This window comes from Crocodylus porosus, unplaced genomic scaffold, assembly GCF_001723895.1.
Source record: "Crocodylus porosus isolate Cpor-Errol unplaced genomic scaffold, CroPor_comp1, whole genome shotgun sequence".
Lineage (NCBI taxonomy): Eukaryota > Metazoa > Chordata > Crocodylia > Crocodylidae > Crocodylus > Crocodylus porosus.
The window spans coordinates 139,884,273-139,900,722 of NW_017728931.1; the positions used below are offsets into that span (position 1 = coordinate 139,884,273).

At 48.3% G+C, this 16,450-nt stretch overlaps 1 protein-coding gene across 1 annotated transcript in view; it reads right to left on the minus strand.

Annotated features, from left to right (window-relative positions):
* PLXNA4 (plexin A4) overlaps window positions 1-16,450 on the minus strand; it is a 506,929-nt gene that overhangs the window by 79,364 nt on the left and 411,115 nt on the right. Inside the window, exons 12-16 of the mRNA XM_019543765.1 lie at window positions 13,709-13,860; window positions 12,878-12,995; window positions 6,892-7,028; window positions 4,076-4,243; window positions 474-567 (exon numbers count right to left, since the gene is read on the minus strand). Coding sequence (XP_019399310.1) covers window positions 474-567; window positions 4,076-4,243; window positions 6,892-7,028; window positions 12,878-12,995; window positions 13,709-13,860 — 669 coding nt within the window. The remainder of the gene's footprint in view (window positions 1-473; window positions 568-4,075; window positions 4,244-6,891; window positions 7,029-12,877; window positions 12,996-13,708; window positions 13,861-16,450) is intronic.

Here is a 16,450-nt window from a genome sequence, read left to right on the forward strand (position 1 = left end):
ACCCTCATTTTCTATAAGTCTTTGAGTCTCTTTCCAGCTGCCAGGGCCTGAGTACACTGCTCCTGAATTGGCCAGTGGTGTTACCATAGCAGTAGTGGAGCATCCTCACACTTAGCTGATCCCATCATGCCCTGCTGAGAACAGGCATTTGGATCCATCCACTTGATACCACAGCTGCAGATGAGGGCGGGGGGCACATGCACAAGTGTCTGAGCCCCTGAAACTATCCCTGCTCCCAAGTGTCACTCTTGCGGCAAGGCCCAGCAGAGACCAGGGACTGAATGGACCATTGACACTCCTCTTGCCTCTCCAGGTTGAAGCCGAGGCATACTGGAAGGGCATTCTTGAGGGGGCCTTGCCTTTGCTTCCAGGGTTCACTGCTCTGCAGATAAACAGATTCATTCTCTAGCTCATCTCACCAGCCAACACTGCCATGCTCTTTAACGTGTCCCGTCGCCAGCAGTAATACTCACATTGACATGCTCCTTTCCCCCATGCTTCGCCCGGATCTGGGGGTTCTGTATCAGGTCCAGGTGTGTTCCCCATACAACAATGGGTGTGTTTCCACTAGGAACAAAACAAAGAAAGAGCATGAAACACCCATTTTCAAAATACCCAGGACCAAATGTAATGGTGGGGGGTGCTCCCAGGCTGTGCCGCCCCTAAAAGTGCCATATGCGGACAGGCAGCCACGGGCCAACTCCTCGGTCAGACAGACAGGGACTCCCACACCCTGACCTGTGATTGGGGCAAGGCAAAAGCATCTCCAATGAGCATTTCTGCTGTTCAGTCACGATGCCTGTTTTGCTGTCTCATCCATGCCCGTCTCCTTTCCCGCACTGCAGTTTCAGCTGATTTTCACCCCGTCTCTCAACTGTGAATCTTGCTGTGTTATTTCAGGGGAATGACATGGGGAGAACCCCAAAGCTTGCTGGGGACAGAGAGGAGACTGCCCTCTTGTGCTCTCTGTCTTCCCCTTCCATCAGCTTCCCTCCACTTACTAAACATGCAGGGCAAAGTGTATGGACATGGACACAGTTAACACTTGGGATGTGATGGGTTTGAATGCATAGGAGAGAGCGACCCATTACAGAGAGAGGCAACTGGCTAAGTGTTGGCTTGCTAAGACCGAGTGCGCTGGGCTTGTCTCATATGAAGCCTATCCTGGAAACACCATTTGCAAGTGATCTGGAAACCTTCCTCGGCAACCTATCAGGGACCCCCTAGAGGTTCGGTGCAGGTATCTTGGTGCTCCCGGTTTCAATCACAGTCCAAAAGTGTGGAAAGAAATCGGCAAAGATACACATCCAGACCTGGAGGTTAACACTCAGGGCTGCATGCAAAAGGGATGTATATTCTTCCACCCCTCCTGGGATGTATGTTGGGATGTATATTCTTCCACGCACACTGGGATGTATATTGGGATGTATATTCTTCCACCCACACTGCCTCCACCAGCCCTGTTTGAGGTTCTGCTGAGTTGCCTTGAGGCATCTCGCTAAGCATTCGGCCTCGTCCTACTAAACAGCCAGGTGAGCAAAGCGGCATGGAGCTGCCTTTCAAGGCCTGGGGTGGGGGTGCAACATTATCTGTGAAAGCAGAGGCCCCGCTGTCAGCTCTCGTGCCACCAGATCAGGAAAGAGAGGAACTTAAAGAATGGGCTTTGATATCTCTACTGTGGAGCCGAGTATGCCCCAGGGCTGCGAAGTGCTTACATTACATTCAACAGCCTTCCGGCTTAAACGCACCATCCTTGGAGGTTTTTAAGACCCGACTAGACCAAGCCTTGGCTGGGATGTTGTAGTTGGGACTGGTCCTGCTTTAAGCAGGGGTTGGAGTAGAGGTGACCTCTTGCGGTCCCTTCCAACCCACATTTTCTATGACTCTAACTCCCCTTCCCCTTTGGAGCCAGCTGGGCTGTGATCTGTGCCTTAAAGAGCAGTAGGGAGAGCTGGAAGGCAGCAACAAAAAGCCACTCAGCTTTATTTGCTATTTGACAGGGAAAGGAAAACCCAGGATCCTGAAGGCTGATTTTGGGATGGAAGTAATGTTCTCCGGGGTCCAGAATGAACCCCACCAATCTCACTCCAGGGCAGTGGCTCCAATCCAGCTGTGGCTGGGAAAGACTCACAGCTCAATGCTTGCTGGGGCGAGGTTGGGGCCTGAACCCAACTATGGAGGGACAGAAATGCAATCTTCATCGGACTCCACAGACATCAGACAGATGCTGTTTTCAACAGGCCAAGAGCTGGACCCGTCGAGTGGCTGTTCATTAAGCCCCATGGGGGGGAGTCACAGCCCGTTTCTAGTGGCACTGACTTCACAGAAACCAGGAAGCTCTTTTCCCCTACTCACCAGCTTTGAAGCAGTGTGAAGAAAGCTGCCTGTGCTGTAACTTTCCTAGGGATAATAGACAAAATCACTCTCCAAGGCTGTCAATCCCACACCTTTCCCCAGCACTAAACTCGCTGTAATAGGGAAGGGAGTAAAGCGATTTCTCATTTTGCTGATAACCTAACACTGTGACTGAAAATAAAACCCTGAGATGGAAAATCTGGACACGAAAGCCTCCAGCCCAATGCACAAAGATTCGGTCCGGCTCAAACGGTAAATTCCCTCACAGTAATTAAAGCCACTAATTGATTTGTGAAAACATGCTCCGGACAGGAGCTGAGCCAGGGGGATTTACAAACCCTGCGCCTAATCCCCAGACACTCCAATCACTCCAGTTTGACAGGGGAGATGAGAACCGTAATGGACGGATGAAAGGAGACTAATATTTCTAACTTTGTATCTTTTAAAAGAAATCCTGGAGCATTTAATGACCAATTTCTCTCTTCACTGAGCCAGTCTTGCAAGCTTGTGACCGTGTTTGTATAATATGTGGGTCCCTTCCACACTCGAGGCCAAATCTGTCCTCTCAGCCATACGAACGTGACCTCTCTGGAGTCAATGGGGTTGCATCCATGGTATTAAGGGGAGAGTCTGGGCTTAAAATAGGTCAGCCCATTCCATAATGAGCCTTTTGGTGGAGGGGTGAGGTTGGGGCCTGAGCCTCCCCTGGTGCTTGTGCATCATAAATAGAGCCCTGATTTTGACTGGGGTCTCCAAGAACCATGGCCAAACAAATAAGATGCAGGAACATGGTGCGGAGCAAATCCAGGCTGGATGAAACCAGGAGCTGATCGCTCTCAGTCCTGGAGGAGATTAGTGAGGGATCTGCAGTGCTCGGTGGTACGGATGCATCTCCAAACATGTTGGATCTGCAGCCTTGGCCTGGAGATGTCTCAAGAGCTTTCTCCGGAGAGAGACAGCCCGTTCAGCCCTTGCTTTCAGAGTGGTACTTCAGCACTTGCTGTTCTGTGAGTGCCAGAGCTCCTGGAAATTAAAGATGAGGAATAGGCATGACCCAGACTCGCTTGAACCTCAATGAGAAATGTGCTGCTGAAGCTGAGGATTGCGGGCTGGAGGGTTTGTTCCCATATTTCATCCGAATGGGTTTGGCTATTCTTTGGCGGGCGGTGAATGTGGGATGCCCCACTGAGGATACGTTAAGACAGCTCTACCCAGCCCCTAAGTTAAGGGGAGAGGGGGTAGCAGAAGAGCATCCAACCTTTTCTTCCTACTGCTGGATGAGACACAGATATAGGACACAACCTTTTTTCAGCACAAAGGTGGAAGCTGTAGCATGGGGGCACATACCTGAGCCTCAGACAGTGGGCAGTTTTGTTGCAACTGCATTAGCAATTAAAACACATGGCATGGTATTCCCAAGCTTCGCGTTAGACACACACACAGTGTAAAAAGCCCTCATGCCCATCCAAACGAAGGGCACTATGCAAACTATAAGGCACTGCTGTAAATATTTTAGGGCATAATCTTCCCCGGACCATGACACCATGAGTTTCTGTACTTCAATATTACTGAAATCCAAGTCTCTTCACATTAATTGAACTGGAAAGTGGTTTGCTGAACTGGAGCCTTAGACAGCCCATGCCTCTGGATCCGGCAACGCACTGGGACATGAGCGGCAATCAACGAGAAAGGAAATTATGAGTGCTGACTGAACGACTACCTGAAGATGCTCCACTCTGGCTCAATCCTCATGATGGTTGGATCCTCCACATATTCAAACTGCAGCTCCTGGGATATCTTGGCCTTGTCAACCTGCACAGAAACCTGCACCTTCTCGAACCCTTCACCGGAGGCTGTGGTGTTACAGACAATGTGCTTGGGGGTCCTCCTAGGAATGGAGTTTAGGAAGAATAAAGCAAGTGCTAGTCCACGTAAGCAAGACAACATCACCAACAAATGCCTCTGCCACCAACCCGACCACCCAGAATACCTCCTCTCCTTTGTATGCCCTGCTTTGCTAACCTGAGGAACTTGATGCTGCAGGAATTTGAGGTGAATAGATTCAGACAACTATTCAATCAAAACTGACATTTTGGATAGACTGGCATAAGCTTTCCACCCCCAGGTCATCATGGCATACACTGAACCCCAGCTGGCATCCCAAAGCTATTTGATTCAGGGAAGAGTGCTGCATGATGAAGTGCCTGCCAGGGGTTTCATTTCATCCTACAAAGCATCAGCACTGACCACTGTCAGAGCAAGAACGGTCTCTGCTTTCTCTGTAATTTGGGACAACAGCATCCATTTTTGAGACTGGGTTAAAGATAAGGATGTGCTTTGCAATCCTGGGGTGGAAGGTGCCAATACAGTGTGAAGCATTTTATTAATAAAGAGCCTGAAGCAAAAAAAAAACCCAAACCTATTTTTTAGGGTTTGAAACCAGAACCAGGAGTGAGTTTTGTAGCTCGCCCTTCCCTTTAGAACAGGCTGAGCAAGAACCTAAGCCCGAGAGCCTTGATCTCCAAGCACCTGTAATCAGTGACTCAGGCTCGTCGTCCCTATAATCAGAGAGAAATCCATCATTATCCTGACTGTGTGACACTCATTCCCTCTGCTTTCCAGCCTTCCCCTCTGCCTCCATGAAAGAAAACAGCCTATTTACTGGACCTAACCCCTCCAACACTCCCTGGTCAGTCTTCTGTAAGCATCTCCAAAGCAATCACTCTTTCTACCCAAACCCTAAATCACAGGCTGGGACACAGGGAAGTGGGGCTGGAAGGGACCCCCAGAGGTCATCTAGTCCAACCCCCTGCCTCAGTTTCAGTCTCTGAGAAAAGCTAATCCCGGCCCCCCCCCCCCCCAACATACGTAGCACTAGGAAAAGGGACTGGACTTATATCCAGGAACTGCAAAAGTCAAGTTGCATCACTCCCAGGAATGACGAATGAGCTACTGACAGCTCCAGGGACTGAAGTCCTCACTTCTAATTATTTAATTAATATTGTTCACTTTAGGACAGGTTTGTGCTTTGGAACTGGGCACCGACTCGGTCTCCCAGGGATTAAAGAAGAGCCAGGAGGTGACCCTGATTTGGGGTTACTGTTATTCTGGACTGGGATCAAAGAGGTGATGTAGAGCAAAAGAGTCCCAGTCTCTGCTGAGCCATCCATTTCACTGATTTCTAGGGTTATATTTAGACAGCAGAGAAGTATTTTAGTGCTCAGAGCCAATAGGTTATATTTCCCCCCTCCTATACAGTGGTGATCTGGAAAGGAATTACTTACATTTTACTCCCAGGCAGACAAGCGACGCATGAGGCCCAAGGAGAATTAAAGTGAAACTTAACAAGGGACCATGGAAAATGTACATCGAATACCAATCAAAACAGTGAAATGCATCATATTCCCCCACGCGGGAAGATGCCCAGTTAGGACCTTCACATGAAATACATGAAGCTGAAATGCCTGTGGGCTGCGAGACAGGAGTGCTGTTCGTGTCTGAGAGAGGCTCTCTCCTCTTGCCCATCCACTTCATTTCTATTCTACTACAGTCCTCAGGGTGCTCAAAGATCTGCCCAGGCTTTGGTTTCATGCTCCCTCTCTTTTAATCTGCTTCTCTTGGTGATTTTGACTTTAATGTGGACAGTAAGATGAATGGTACTCGTTGGGCACGTCTACATGTGCACATTTACTGCGCAGTAACTGAAATTACTGTCCAGAATGGATTTGTGTCTACATGTGCATGGCTGTACTGGACAGTAAATATGGTGATTTACACCAACTTGAACATAAATTCGATGGCTGCATCATGCAAGTATCAAATTTGCACCTGATTAGTTACTGCACAGTAATGCATGTATAGACGCCTTACTGAGCAGTAACACTGTATGCGCGGACTGACTCGGACCTAATCTAACTTTAGGTCCAACTCAGTCCACACACAGAGTTAGCTTGCTTTAATGCCTGCACATGCAGATGCTGGCCTATTTCCACTTACTGCGCAGTAAATTTAAGCTGACATTAATGCACGTGTAGACACACCCACTGAAAGCAAGAGGGGCTACTGGTATTGCTTGTTACTCTTAGGCATCATTGTCCACTTCTCATCACACAGCCCCTGCACCTACCTCCTTCCTGCTTGCTGTTCCAGATCTGGGCCTCTCCACAGCTCAGCCAATATACTACTGCCACCATCTGCAAACCACCCTCTAGCTAATCCTTTGGTCACATATCAATGAGTTATGGCTACCAACTATGTCAGGGACTCCTCAGGAGAAATGATGTGCTGAAGGGACTGAGTTGAACTGTTTCATGTGCACCTCATGGGGGAACATGCTAGATTACTACACCCACTTCCACATGAGTTGTCCAGTGCCAGGACCAAGTCTGCCACTGCCTAAGCAGTCCAGGTCCAGGACAGCTGGATAAACAGGAAATATCTTCTGTATCCCCATAGTCAAGGAGCACCATCCGAAGAGAGTGCTAGCCACCTCTTTCTCTATTCATGGCACATGTAGTGAGAAGGACGCATGCATACTTGTAAAAAAGGCACGGTTGGCTCCCAAACTTCACCATGACGTTGCTGCCAGCGTTCAGGTTGGAGCCGGTAATTGTCACCTGTGTGCCACCCGACACTGGGCCCCTCTTCGGCTTTAGGCCTGACAGCGCCAATGACTGTGAAGAGAAAGGTTCACATTGAGTAGGTGTTGGGAGATGCTACCCTGTTTATGCCCAGGATTAAGGGCCTTTCAGGGTGTGCTTTAGTCTATTGGGAGACTCGTAAACAGTAGAGGCCATAATACGAAGCAGGCCATGACCCTACTTGTCTGCTCAGTCTTATTTCTTCTGTTCCTCCCTGCAAAGCTGGGCCTGCTGTAGCTACTCATAGATGATCAAATATTTCAAAGGGAGGTCCAGGCATGAAGCAGTCTAGCAAAGACCCAGATCTCCATTAGCCATCTGCAATTTAGAACTTACTTTGCTAAAATGCAGCAGCTCCTGAGTCAATGAAACTCCATCCTCAACTAGCTAAATGGATCTGACACAACCTTGCATGCATGTTCCTTATGGAAAAGTCACTAGAGCTTTAGAGATGCTTCTGGGCTCCCCCCTTCAGGAGGGACATGATAAGCTTGAGAGAGTCCAAACGTATGATCAAAAGCCAAGAGGGCAAGCCTTACAGTGCTCTGGTGAACAGACGTTCCCCCAGTTCCTGATGCACACCCCTGATGTACTTACAGGCTGCCACCAAATCTCCCCTGAGCCTGCGCTTCTCCAGGCTGAAGAGTCCCATGTCTCTCAGCCTCTCTTCATCAAGCCTCCTCTCTTGACCTTGAATCATGCGTGTGGCTCTTCTCTGGACTTTCTCAAGCTTCTTCACCTCCTTTCTAAAGTGTGGAGCCCAGAATTGGCTGCACTACCCCAGCAGCAGCCACACCAAGGTCAAGTGAAGCAGAAGAATGACTTCCTGGGTCTTACTTGAGACTCATCGGTAGATGCAAGCCAGAGTTTTGTTAGCTTTGCCGGCTGCAGCATCGCATTGGTGGCTCGTGTTCATCCCGTGATCAATCATGACCCCTAAGTCTCTTTTGGTTGTGGTGATAGTAAATGTAGCACTGCTGAGCCTATACGTATGATGTGGGTTTTTTCCCCCAGGGTGGAGCACCTTGCATTTCTGAGTGTTGAATGTCATCAGGTTTTGACAGCCTGTCCAGGTTGGCCTGAATCACCAACCTATCCTTTATTGTGACTGCACTTCTCCAGAATTTGGTGTCGTCTGCGAACTTAGCCAGTCTGCTTCTGGCACCCAAGTCCAGATCATTTATGAATATATTAAAGAGTACTGGCCCATGTGCTGAGCCCTGGGTCACTGTGTGCCATGTTGACTCAGTTCCATCGACTATCGTTCTCTGGGTCCCACCGTGGAGCCAGTTCCCAAGACATCAGACCATAAGGTTGTCAAGGCCGCAGTTCCCCATTTTTACCATGAGGACATCATGGGAGACTAAGTCAAAGGCTGTTTTGAAATCCAAATATATGACACCAACTGCATCTCCTTTGTCCAGGTGATGCATCACCTGGTCATAGAAGGAAATGAGGTTGGTTAGGCAAGACCTACCCGCAATGAAGCCGTGTTGGCTAGTTCTCAGAAAGTTACACGTTGTTAGTCTGTTGTTGATGGTTACTTTGATGACTTTTTCCCAAGACCCAAGATTTTTTCCAAGATAGTGAGGAACATAAACGTGTCCTAGAGAAATGTTGCTAAGACCTTATTGTTTTAATGAGGGGGAGGGGGGATTAGTGTCTTTCTGCAGGATTTCTATGCCAACGCACAGAATGCAGACGAGGACTTTAACACCGCTGTGAAATTCCATAGGGAGATTTAAAAAATTTAAGTAGAGACAATCGCTCTGTCAATTGTATACTCCTCGGTAGGATGGTCCTACAAAAGTAAAGGGCAAAGAAGGATGGCTGTGATTATGGCGCTGTGTGGGGATTCAGGAAATCTAGGCTCAATTCCTGACTCGGTCACAGATTTACTGTGTGATCCTGGGTAAAGCACCAAATCTTGTTTTGCTTCATCTGCCCTTGTGTCTGGCAAAGGGAATAATCCTTCCTGCTTGTCTCTGCCGAAGATCTGGAGACAGAAAGTATCTTCTGTGCTACGTGCATGGGCAATACCTGGCATAATAGAGCACTGATCTCAGCAGTGACCATGCTGCTACTAATAAGGGATGGTATTGTTTCCAAATCATCAGCTTCCTTCATGCCTGCTTTTGAGCTACTTTTCAAATTACACCAAGATGCTGGACAACGGTATTTAAAAAAGGCAAGATTCCTCTAGGGCCAAAAGAAAATGAGCTCTCTTCTTTTCCACATCAAGATAAAATAATCATATTTGGAAACCCCAGATCGCCCTGATACCAAAACACGGGGAGGAAACATCCATTTGCAGGGAGAAATTTGGAGTTAGAGTTTATTCTTTCATTTGCATTTTAATAGAAAAACTTTCCGCTCACTCCCAAGTGTAAAGCTACTATATGCATTTAAATGAAGGGCGCTTTTTTTTTCCCCTTCTCTTTTTAAGAATGATGCTATAAAAACAGGAACAAGCAGCTACAGCACACAGTTGTCTTACTGAACTTCAGAGACCATTAATACAAGCTTATAAAATCACCCAGGGCACGTCCTAGCCTCCCCTCTCTACACTCCTCCCCTTCAGCTAATCGCTTTGAAAATGTACTCTAACACGATGGAAATGTTTCTGCTTTGCTTTCATTTGTAATGAAGTTAGCACTTGGAAAGGGGGTCAGACTGACAGCAGCCTTTGAGTCTGAAGCTATACATGGGGAAGCACAAGATCTGTGCCCTAAAAAAGCAACTGCCATGGTGAGGGGGGTTCAGTCACCAGGTTGCATTGAATCTTTAGCCTCACACCCAAAGGTGCTGACCTGGAGACAAAGTAGTGTTGACCACAACGATGGCACCTATGATGAAGAGTCTTGGCTGTTAGGAATGGGATTGAGAACCATCAACTTCTTCCACATGAACCTGGTGAAATTTAACTGAATGACCAAGAGATGGAAAAACTCCAGGTCCCCCTCCCAACCTTTTCCCTCCTCCGCTCTTGAGACTAAAAGAAACCTACCCTGACTACCTGACCTCTGGCCTTTCAACAGCCCCAGTAAAAATGCATCCCTCCCAGCGATTCCTTTCTGCCAAAGGGTCACTGAGTTTTTGCAGGTCTTCCGAGAAGGTTTATGGATAAGCTTGCAAAGTTTCAGTAAACCATTAATTATTCATGCCAGCCTTCATAAATATTGCACGGTGTATTTACATTAAAAATCAGGCTCCAGACTGTTTACCGTTGCCGCATGGACAAAAGGCGACAAAAAATACAAGGAGGATTAACGAAGCTTTAATAGGGTAAAGTGGACAGAGACCATGATGGAAAGGAGGAATCCAGTCATTCTTTTATGTCCTTCTCTGATGCTTTTCTCCTTTCTTCCTCTCATCCTATGCTATCTATGCCCACCCTGTGCCTGGATAGATACTGCTCTTTTGCGTGTCATGCACCAGACTTCCCATTCACTGCTACTGTCAGGCTCATCTCAGGCCCTCCTTCTCCCAGCCAGAGCTGGTTAGTGATGGATTTTTTGGTTCAGTGGTTGAACTGAATAATCAGGAGAAATGACTCGGTTTGGGTTGAAACAAAACAGAATTTTTAATTTTTTTTGTGTGATAAAACAGAAGCATTAAATAATTTCATTTCAGGCCAACCTGAATCAATTTACATGACAACAAGCGAGAGGTTCTGTCTCATATGAATCACCGAACCATTTGAGGAATGTCTTTCTTTCTTTGTTTTCTTTACTGAAGTCATTTTTTTTTTATGAAAAAAAATCCAAACCAAAATGCCTTGGTACCCAAAGTTGAAAAGTTTCATTTGAAAGCCCTGAAGTGAAACACTAAAGTTACACATTACAGCTGGGCCATACTAAAGTGTAAGCATCCCCCTGTTAAAGCTTGTTAAATCCCCACAGAGCATCTCGGAGCTATGCCATCTCAGGTGGGGGTTAGCTCTGGGCTGTGCTACCGAGCTCGTGTTGGGGTAACTTCAGTGTGCTCCACTGAGATGAAAGGAATAATCTGAAGCCCTTGCAGCGTCATCCTTCTGGTGTTTCCAAAACAAAACCTTCGGTCCCAGCAATGCCAACAGAAAATGCTACCTAACATTTTCTCCCAGTTCCTTTACTTATTTATTACTCTTTGCCTGACTCTCTTGGCCCAAATCAACCTCATTTTGCAAAATGCTGCAGTGCCTCCGATGCTCCATTATGGGATGAATTGACCAAACTACTCAGCTCCACCCCAAACCTTCCTGCTCCTTCTTCTGCTTCTCTGATTGATCCCTGAGCTTCCTTCTCCCCCATACCTGTCAACCCTGATCCTAGTACATCAGCGCCACTGCTGTAGCAGGCATATTATGATCTCTTGATAGATACTGGTGGGAGTTGAGCAAAGCCAGGGATAAAGCAGCCAAGTGCATACGAGGAAAGAGCTGGGGAGCATCTGCTTTTGCTGTCTGGCACAAAGGTATGGAGGTATTCAGCAAAGAAAACCCTGTTGACTTTAAACTTGTGCATGGATGTCATAGCCGGCAGTCAAGAAGGCAGCAAGCAAAAGGAAAAGCTGTCACAGACGGACACGGATGATCGGACCAGTACAGTAATTCCAGGAATAGCAAAGGTGACAAGCTAAAGTGTAATGTCCTGGAAACAGCCCTTCTGTCTGCTTGATGGGGGCTATCTGTCTAGGCATATCTACGTCCCTACCAACATAGCATCTGAGTGACACTTGCCAGAGAGCAGCAAAGGCGTCCTTAGCTAAATGTGGAAATCACGACTATTTGCATTTCGTTACCAATGTCTTTTGCAGCGAATAACAGTGCACAGGTATACGACTGGCCCAAGCCAGGAGCAGTTCTTTCTGCAGGCCAAGATAGATTTCTCTGGCAAGGAAGCCTCTGTGTCCAGTTCAATAAAGATGTGGGCAGATTGGAAAAAGTCCAGAAGAGAGCAACACAAATAACTAGAGGCCTGGGAAAAAATGACTTCTGGGGAAAGGCTGAAAGAACCAGGATTGTTTAGTCTGTAGAAGAGAAGATGAGTGGGATTTGATAACCACCTTCAAATACCTGAAGCTATTATAGAAAAGATGGAGTTGGGCTTTTTCCTGTGCTTGCAGGGGACAAGACCAGAGGCAATGGCAGAGGAATCTGGAGCAGAGGAAATTTAGTTTGGAAATTAGGAGGAATTTTCTTACCATGAGGTTGGTTAGGCATTGGAACAGGAGACCTACATGAATTGTAGAATCACTATCCTTGGACATTTTCAAGCATAAATTGGACAGACACTCAGCCGGGGTGGTTTAGCCAGAGGTGATCCTGCCTTGAGTAGGGGGCTGGACTAGATGATTTTACGAGGTCCCTTCCAGCCCAACTTCCCTATGATCTTACAATCTCATCTAGAAGAAAGATCTGCATGGATCAGGGCTCAGGTATGCCCTGGATATCTGAAAAAATGGGCCTTATTTCATTAAGCAGATTTTGCAGATTCGAAATGTATGAAGGAAGAAGGAGACAGAGGAGCAGGGTGGATGGGGCATTTCAACACACGCCTGCAGGCACTACAGTGGATACGATCCCCTTCTCTCATCATTTTTACATCAGTGTAGCTCTGCTACCTTCAGCAGCATTCGTTCCAATTGATGGTGATGTAACAGAGCAGAATCAGTTGGCATCCTGCCCCCATTATGTCCAGATGGCAGGGGCAAGAAACAGAGAGCCTCAATCTGCTGGCTGCTATCGGCTCAGAATAGCGATATAGCCCTGGTGTCCAAGCAGACATTAGCATCCAATGCTAACCCCAGATAGCCCTCAAGAACAGCACCTAGTAGCGGTGACATGGGAGTCTTGCTCCTCTGGTGCTGCTGAGATTTCCAATTTCCGAGCTGGTGCTTACCGTGAAGTAGTAGAGCTGTGAGGACCTGGCCATGAACTCCGGCTTGCATTCAGCCACACAGATCTCCACGAATCCAGCGTGCTGGCTGAGTTTGGCCTCCCCCATCTCGCACAGTATCCTGCAGGTAAAGCACAGATGGGAGGCGTAGTTCCCAGGAGGGCAGGGGCCTGGGTTATCAGATCATAGGCCATGCTGATTCTCCTTGGGGACACTGTCTCTTAGGGCTGTTTAAACTCCAGGTTAAGTCAAACTGCACTGAAATCCAGAGCATTTATCCACCAATCTGGCCCCGCGAGTCTCTCTGCTCTTCTAAATCCAGGGGCCACCCGTTGCCACCCATCTCTTGGGTGGGGGGTCCAATCTCAGGTTGACTCTGGGGCTCGTGCACTTTGTGGGCCACCCCCCTACAGACCAGGCTCCTGTCCTGGAGACAGGACAGCAAAGCCAGCTCTTTTCTGCCCATCTCTGGTGGCTATCCCCCAAAGAGCAGAAGATCATCCACATGTAGCTGCTCAGTGAATTGTGTCCCAGTAACCCCTGGGGGTGTGGGAGCCTTGGTAAGGCACATGCATTAAGGGCTAGAGCAGACCCACTGCTAAGCCAGCCTCCAACTCTGCCTTAGGAATGACTTTGTGAGCTGTGGAGTAAGGGAGGCACCAGGCACTGCCAAACCCTGGGCCTCCTGGTGTGTTGGGTTTCTATGAACACAGAAAACATTGGCTTTTCCTAGCTTTCCGGGGACATTGACCCCTCCTGCTGAGCTAAGGGGGGCAGTGAAAGCTGTTACGGGGGGCATGGTACGGTCTGCAAACCCCTGAGTGGCCAACTTACTGTTCTGCTGGGATGTATCCTTCCACCAGAGGCTTGCACTCCACTCCAGCCACTTTGACATGAGATGCAATGTCCCGAAACTCCAGCCCCAGGTTCTCCCCACGGATGATCACTTTGGTTCCTCCTTCCCGAGGGCCCGTCAGCGGGGAGATCTGGAGACACAGCAAGAGTAAAGTCACTGGAATACAAAAGGCCACCAATGCTCCAGCAGGAGAGAGAGGAGCCAGTATCACAACTTGCTTCAGACACCGAGAGACACGGAGTGGCTGCATCGAACACCCAGGCGTGCGGTATCCCATAACATCTGGTCAATCTATTGCAAGCCCAGTTCTCCATGTCTGATCCCCATAGAAACAGATTAAAAAAGACTCATTCAACCGACTCATTTCTGGCCCAAACTTGGGTTTTCCAGGATCCTCTTCCCCTGGCCCACATGAGCTCCCCTGTGTCAGGCTAGTGCTGCTCAAAGTAGTCGCGGGATAATGGGGCAAACCTACTAGGCGAAGGGTGCTAGGAGGAAAGACAACTGGATGGTGAGGTTTGTAAACCTGAGTCAGTCCCCAAGAATGTGGCAGACAGCAGAAATGAGATTAAACTTAAGTTAGCTAAACAGACAAGGCAGACAGACACGGATAGCATGACAGGCAGAAGCAGCTATGAGCTTATACTGTATTTACCCAAATGCAAGATGACCCTGAACGTGAGACAACCCCCTCCCCCCGCCACCCTCCAGTAACTAGATTCTACACATGGAAAATGTATAAAGTTACCTACTCCCCCTTGAAACTAACTCTACTCTCCTGGGATGGGGTGGGATGTTGTTCACATCCCTATCCCACCATCTGGGCCTTGGCAAAGCTTTGGGTGGGGATGTGGCCTCTGCTTCTCATTCAGCACCTCTTGTGCGGGACTGATGAGCCAATGAACCCAAGAGATTTTATGAGTAACCTCCTCGCTCACCCCAGCCCCACTGGTTTCCCTGCCATGAAGGCCAGGATTCCTCCTCCAGCCCACCACACTCTGTTGGGTGTAGACGTGTGTGAATGTGTGTGTGTGTTTGTACAAAGCTCACCCTGTTCCTCCTCTATGCAGCTGGGCACTCCTGATCTGTGCTTGTCCCACTGAGCCCTGCTGTATTTAGCACAACCACTTGTGCTTGGCCAGAGAGAATGAGTTGTTAGCAGGAAGGCTCAGTCCATTTCTCTCCCTGCCCTTGTGCACTGCTGGATGCAATGGACTTTGTCTTAGACCCTAAGGATCAAATCTAGGTTCCACTGGAGCCAGCCAGGACTCAACTGCTGTGCCCTACTATGTGCTGCGTCAACCTGCTTTGCCATATAGTTCAATGGTTGAATGATGCTAGCTTTCCCCACTGCCCATTCAGATGGTGCCATGACTGCCATCTGCCAACACTGGCAGGGATCATTCTGCAGTGAAATGCTGGGCAATGGGAATTCCCTGATAGATGTCCTTTCCCATTTGCTGTTAGCATGGCCGGTGGGGAATCTGTGTTGGCAACTAGATCCGGGTCTCGCAGAGGCTGGCAGGAGCACTAAGAACTTGGCTGCTCTTCTCTGCTTCCCAAAACATGGAGAGAAATGTCCTTCATAAACAGACTGGCCAGGTCATCTCCTTGCAGAGATAATGGCAGCAGAGTGAGGGAGAGAGAAGGGATGAGAGCTGAGGGGTTCTCATAGTCAGGATTTGTAACCCATGTGCACAACTGTTCCCATTTCTCCCTTGAGAGATGTTCCACCAACCTGATCTGTGTAACTATGCAAAGGGCATGGAAGGTCCTGAGCTTCATATCTGTGGATAGCTAGCACCTGTGGCATGTGTGTATGCTGCCAAGTTAAAACCCCAAAGGATGCCTCATCTCTGACTGCCTCCCTCCCACCCAGAACAAAAATGTTGTGGAATCTCCTTCCTTGGAGGTTTTTAAGACCCAGAAAGACAAAGCCCTGGCTTGGATGATCTAGTTGGGGCTGGTCCTGCTTTAAGCAGGAGGATGGACTAGATGTGACCCCCTGAGGTCCCTTCCACCCTCATTTTCTATGATTCAGTCAAGTCATGGACCACAGGTCCCAGCTGTTGGCTAAGCACACACTTTTCACCCGGGGATTTGAAATCTCAACCTTCTGCTTTGAAAACATGTGCTTCTTTCTTGCATACAAAAGCAGAGCAGCCCTTAGGGTTTGTAGTTTCTTTTGAGGTTGAACCAGTTGCAAACCTTCTTGGAATATACCTACAAGCCTGGGGGTACCGTCAACACCACCCAGGGGATCTGGTCTGTCTTTGGCCCTGTGCCCCCTGGGGTACACAGGCCTTGTAGACCTTGGGGGTGCTTGACCCACTGCAAAAGCTGGAGGTGCTTCCTTTAGCCTGAAGCACAAAAAGTAGCCTCCCTTAGTCAGTCAGACCAAGGAAGCACAAAGGCTTGCCTTTCCCAATAAGTTCATCAATCTTGGTACAGTGAAGAACTTTATTGGTTATAGGGGATAGGCTTGGAGGAGGGTACAGAATAGAGAGGTATCAAAGAATAACCTTAGAGCAAACAGTGGCTAGGTAGCCTGTGATCACACAAAAGAAAGTTACCTCCCCGCCACCCCAACCTGGTCCAAGTCTTGTAGGCAGAGCTGGTTGCTTAGCAACCAGAGTGATAGACAGGTAAGAAGACAGAGGAAAAGAAAACTGGTGAAAGAGACTCAGATGGAAATCCTTCAGGGAGTCAACCTTCTGTGG